General features: G+C 27.3%; 1 protein-coding gene across 1 annotated transcript in view; it reads right to left on the bottom strand.

Annotated features, from left to right (window-relative positions):
* Nucleotides 1-5,344, bottom strand: part of LOC100572117 (juvenile hormone acid O-methyltransferase-like) — a 7,877-nt gene extending 2,533 nt beyond the window's left edge. Inside the window, exons 1-3 of the mRNA XM_016802746.2 lie at nucleotides 5,081-5,344; nucleotides 4,665-4,967; nucleotides 3,732-3,867 (exon numbers count right to left, since the gene is read on the bottom strand). Of these exons, the coding sequence (XP_016658235.2) occupies nucleotides 3,732-3,867; nucleotides 4,665-4,967; nucleotides 5,081-5,269 (628 nt within the window). The 5' untranslated portion in view covers nucleotides 5,270-5,344. The remainder of the gene's footprint in view (nucleotides 1-3,731; nucleotides 3,868-4,664; nucleotides 4,968-5,080) is intronic.
* Between the last annotated feature and the right edge of the window lie 1,063 nt (nucleotides 5,345-6,407).

The raw sequence follows: 6,407 nt of genomic DNA, 5'->3' as shown, positions 1-6,407 counted from the left end.
ATAATATTTGGAAAGTATGAGAATTCGAAATTAACTTAATTATGAATATTAAAAATAATAGAAGTTGATTTTAATTTAACGTAGATACAAATGAGTTAAGTTTATTAAAACAGCAAATTGGTAAGTTAAGTTAATAAGTTAAAAATAACTTAACTTTTAACTTATTAACTCGTTTGCTAAAAGGTAAATCACACGTGAATTTTTTACCAGCTCATGAAATAAGAATAATTTAGTTTCTGAGCGGAGCGATGAATGTATTGATTTTACAATGATGTGCGTTTTTTTTTAAATTTTTTTTTTTTGTCTCTGTCATCACCTTTTAGAACAGTTAAAATGCTTGGATTTTCTTCAACAGTATTTTTCTTAAGAGGAAAGTGAACCTAGTAGGTACTTTGGGTGGTCAAAAGTAAAAATTGTTCAGAAGTTTTCAAAAGCGACGTGAAAAACAAAAGAAAAATTAAAGAAAAACGGGAATTTTTACACAAGATTTGTTTTCGAGAAAATTGATTTTGGTTTTTGGTATTTAATAGAAAGCTCCTAGTATATTTTTTCAATGGCAGATGATAAAAATTAAAAATCCATAGACACAGTTTTTTTATAGGCATCAAAAGTTTAAATATTGACAAAATACGTAAAAATGACGTTAATTTGCAAATTATTTTGAGTTAGAAATCCATGAAAAGTTTTCTTTTTAAATATAAGATTTTAAAATGTAATACAAGATTCCTCATAAGTTTTTCTACCTTTTTCAAAAAAAAATGTCCACAAGCAAGTCAAATTAAATTTTTATGAGCGTTTGAAATTCATATTTTTTCAATATTTCATATTCACCATTGATTTCTCATGTAACGATTTTCTTATTTTGTCGTAATAAAAAAACGAATGCCTCTAAGTACATGAAAATTCATGTATGCGACATCCACTTATACCTACCTTTTTTTTTATTTATTTACAAAGTTGCCACCGATAATTGATTATATATTATATTATTATTACTAATTTATTTATCAAAAAAATACTTGGTAATAGGCATTATAATCAGAGTTGGTGTATTTTTTCATTTTTGAACTTAACTTATATTCCAATATGCCGTGTACTAGTATAATAAATGTATCACCGTTTATTTTATTACTTATTTAAAATGTTAAAAGTATTTTAAATATTTTCTGAATTGATGTTTTATGTGAACATTATATTATGTTTATATTATTAACTATTAAGTAAAAACATTTTAAACTTGGTAATTTATTCAATAAAATTAAAAAAAAAATTAAAATGCGAAGGATGGTAATAGATATAATTATTTAATCCTTTAACTTTTTTTCAGAAGGATATATATTCTATTATTATTTATTGTTAGTAATTAACCAAAAAATAAACACAATATTCACTTGAATTTTACACTTTTTTAAACATATTTTCAATTCGTTTTAGACAATAAAAAAACGTTTAAAACAAATGTTTTCAATTCATATTTTAAACGTAACAACCCTGATTATAATAGAATTATCTCAAATATAGTACCTACATTTTTATATATTAAATAATAAATATATTTATATATAAAAAAAAATACTAGCAGTGCTAGTAGTGGGACAGCTAGTAATATAATAAAATATAATGTAAGTACTTATTAATATAGATCGTCTTCGATCAGAATCGTTTTTCGTATACGATGATTTCATAATATTGAATTAAAACTGATCATACCTAATACCTATCCATTGCACTATTACAGTGACCCAGTGTTTGGAAGGAACGAGTTCCAAAAGGAACGGATTCCTGGAACGAATTCCTTTTTAAGGAACGGCACGATGAACGAATTCCTTTTTATAAAAAAAAAACGAGAAAATGAACTAGTTCTTTTTTTCAAGGAAAAATAACAAAATTGTTCGTTCCTTTCTAGTTCCAATAATTTATACAGATAAGTATGTAAATAATTGAAATTAAGATATATATTTTTTTAAAGTGTTTAATGTATTTTGCTAATTAGTGATCGTTATCGACTATCGACGTTATACAATCGATATACGTTGGCCAACAATTTAATTTTAAAGAAAACCTCAAAATAGAATTATAAAATATGAACGTACTTGTATATTATATTAAAATTAAAAACTAAAGAAGTATGCATATGAAAAAAAAAACATTAATGATTAAGTAAGAATTTTTATTTTATTTGGAACTAAAAAAGGAACTCGTTCATTTTCCAAAGGAACGAATTCTTTTTTTTTTTTAAGGAACAAGGAACGGAACGAATTCTTTTTTTTTAAAAAGAACGAGGAACGGAACGAATTCCTTTTTTTAAGGAACTTGCCAAACACTGCAGTGACCCATACGGCCATACGACACCTAAGTAGGTACCTAACATGCAGCAGAACGGCACTCACTTGTAACAAATTTTTTTAATTTGTATTTACATACTTTCATTTTTTATTGTGAGGTATTTTATACATTCATAAATATACTCCAGTTGTTACATTTTAAATTACAATGATGCATTAGCTTAAACTTTAAACTACAGAGAATAATATTATTTATCTATGCGATTTTGTATATTTTTATTCTTAATCGTTACGCGAAATAACCTCGAAACAATGTTTAATACAATCGAAATAATACGAATATTTGAATAAAATATGTATACTTTTGTAACATAATATACTTACGAAAAATTAATACCAAACGTATATTTTAGATAGGTAGGTAGATATACAAATTACAAGGTACCTAACCTGCGGGACGCAATAATTTGCGTTTTAATGTATAATTTACTGTTTAAGACGACATATATTCAAATACGGAAGTAATAGTCCAACTACAATAATTTTTGGAACACCAACGTTTTATTGTTATTTTTTTTTTGAACACTATTTTTAATCGAAAAAAATTCATTGTTAATCTTTTATAAAAAAAATATACCGAAAACGTGAATTAAATACAAAAAAATTGATTGAAAGCGTATGGAATTAGATACTATAATTTAGCAGTCAGATTAGATACGAACAATTAACAAACATAATGAAATGTCCAAGCGTTAAGTTAAATAATAAGCTAAGTTATAAGAAAAATATGGGTAATTTGAAAACGAATAAAAATATGAGCCAGCAGACTCGTTGTAAATATAATATTAAAGTTGATAAAATTCCTGGATGGAGGTTAATAATTATTATTATACAAACCGATTATTGACATATAATATTATTTTCATCAGCCAAATATAATGTAAACGAACGCATGAACTAAAAAAAACTGTATTTCTTAATACGAATATCAAATCAAAAGTATTGGGAAGAAATTGAGTTTTCATATTCATGAGCTTTAAACGCACGATAATATTAAATATTTTTTTAAGGACATTTTAACGTTTTCAAAAGCATATAATTGCAAACATACACCCAAATACCCAATAACATTTATTATATGATTATATTCTCGATTTTATGTAATTGTATCTAATAGCGTATTATTCAATTCAGTGAACAATTTTTAATATAGATTTGATTTTTATGTTGTCTATAAGTACCTACATACTGAAATAATTTATCAAAGTGTTTTTGTGCATGAAATTACTAGTCACGACAATGTAAGATATTAAATAATTGTAAACAGTTGTTTAGGTAGGTAGGTTATAAGTTAGGTAGATATAGCTAAAAATCATTTTCGTTGTAGCTTTTGAGTTTTGATCGAATAAAAAAATAATAATAATAAATACAATTTGTCGTGATTACCTAAAAATGATGAGTAGTTTGGATATGTATATGTTTTGACACTTGATTCAATGTTGATGATTCGAAATCCAGCCTTGATGAACATTTCTCTCAATTCGTCTTGGGAAAATGAATCTTGTGACATCTGCTTTACATCCTGCAGAACGCATGAAATTGATTTAAAAATCAATTTTAAATATCGATAAAAATAGTTAAAAATCCTCTACGAAATCAAAAGTACTTAATATCAAAATCGATATGCAATATAATTATTATATTGGACAATTATATCAAAATTTAGAAAAAATCTATCAATGATTTATATCAATATAATAATCGTTTTACCGTGTTTATATACAAATCGATTTAAAATTTAAAACAAATTTAATTAAAATTAAAATTTAACAATAACCAAAAGGTCAAAGGGATATTGTGCGTCAGTAGGTATTTCGTTATTTTTAGGACCATTTCACAGCATCGCTTAACTACGCGTAAATTAAAAGCGCAAACAACGATCCTCTGCACGTAGATAGAATTCAAAATTGAAATTAAAGACCGAAACTAAATCGATAAAAAATATAGAGTATGTTTAAAATGCAATTAAAAATATTGAGAAAATATAAATTTTTTAAAATTTAAATCAGCAAAATCTCATATTGATAATCGAATTTGAAATTAAAATCAAAAATTTCATTTCAATTTTAAGCCTTGAACTATCCTGTATACAGTTTCTTGAGATTTTATATTATAAGTTAAATTTGTAATGGTATCACTTAAATTATAATTGCAATAAGTATTTTATTATGTTTGACAATTTTAAAAAGTAAGATAAAACCAAAACAATAAATTATTTGTCTTAACTTTTTTTATATTAATATACTAAAATGGTAAATTTTTGTATTCATTAGAACAAAACTTTTTGAAAAAATTAACACTAATAGGAGTTCCACCCACTTTAATATATTGTTGCCATTCTTCGTCCAGAATTTTATACATTTCGACCAACGGATTGATCAACAGGAAGTTAATCAAAATTTCTCCACCGCTTTTCAACATCAAGTGCATATTAAGCAAGGAATCGACTTTATTATGAATCCAGTGAAAGCAGAAAAACGAAAATATTTTGTTGAATCCGCGGAAATATGAAGAACCGCAGTGGTTGGCGTTTTCAATATCCAGAGCTTTGAAATCCATATCGGAGCGTCCAAAGGAACTCTTAGCATATTCTACCATTTCTACGGATTTGTCGACGCCAATCTAAAAAATCGATATCGATATAAATAAATACAACAGCTATAAGTGTACAGGTCGTTTAAACAGATTATTATACATATTATTATTTCGAGCAACTCAAAATATCTCATACACACCAACTGTTTGATTTTATTTTTCAAAAAAGGATAAAGGATATCCGACGTCACGTCGCCCGGTCCACATCCTATGTCCAAAACCATTTCTTTTGACGTCCACACCATTTTCTCGACATACGCAGTCAGGGCATCCTTGGCTTCCCTCTGCTGTATACCGTTGTTTTTGACGTACCGCTCCGGGCAATGCATTTCGACAGACTAAAATCGTTCTCCGACGAAACCGTCTCTTTTTATAGGTACACTGTTTTCGTACACAAGCGCACGCTACAGGGTCTAAGGTATTATAATACCCACCCAACGCGGAGCTTCTTAAAATCACACACGATTTCCATAACAAACACGATATTGTTGTGAAGCAAGACGTGTCGAGCTGCAGGTATATTTGTGTACCATAGAATCGCCGTCCGGCTATAGGTAGGTACTATAATGCTTATTTGTATGAGGAACCTGATTTAAATATTATGCGTTTGTAGGCATTTTCATAAACGACGAGTCAGTCGTCGATGTGATCTCAGAAATAGATTATTTAGTATACCTATGTAAATTAGTATTACCTATACCGACCACCTGGCTATTATTGTAGTCCAACAAAATATATAATATGTCTACACAATACTACGCGAGTGTGAGTATTATCACGCGTAATTTGCTCATATAGGTACCTACTTATTTTCATTTTATCGTTACTCTATAGAAATGTAAACATTAACATAATATATTATTTTGTGCGGGTAATATTATAATAGTAGGTATACAGAAATGTATTGACTATATTATGATTTTATCTATTTTATTTTTACATTCTTTTTTTAATGGTCTTACCGTAGGCATTACCTATTATAATATATTATTAATACCTGGTAGTTGAATATCATTTACTCGAAACGTTTTAATTATTATTTCAGTTTTCAACAACTGTTGAAGAATTAACTAATTGTTATAATACCTAGATATTGATATTATTACATCGCAACTCTTCGGCATTGACAATTGACGAATAGTGAATACCATAATACTCAACTAGAATATTATAATCGTCTGTAATTTCAATAATGCGGTGAAACCCAAAAGCTCAAATTGACCTTTTTTTCGATAACTCAAAAGCGCAAAAATAAATTGTATTACCTGATACCTACATTATTTTATTTTTAATTGAAATTCGAGTGAAATGTTTTAAATCGTATACCAGATATCCACCTATATCAGTTGGTGTCTGTGATACGATCGTGTCACGTTTGCGTACCTATGTGTCCGGTTTTCGCTAAAATTAAAATTATTTTCTTCTTCTTCTTCTCAGCTTACCGGTCCGTTGAGGACCATTGCTGCC

This window comes from Acyrthosiphon pisum, chromosome X, assembly GCF_005508785.2.
Source record: "Acyrthosiphon pisum isolate AL4f chromosome X, pea_aphid_22Mar2018_4r6ur, whole genome shotgun sequence".
Classification (NCBI taxonomy): Eukaryota; Metazoa; Arthropoda; class Insecta; order Hemiptera; family Aphididae; genus Acyrthosiphon; species Acyrthosiphon pisum.
This window is presented reverse-complemented; position numbering and strand designations above follow the sequence as displayed.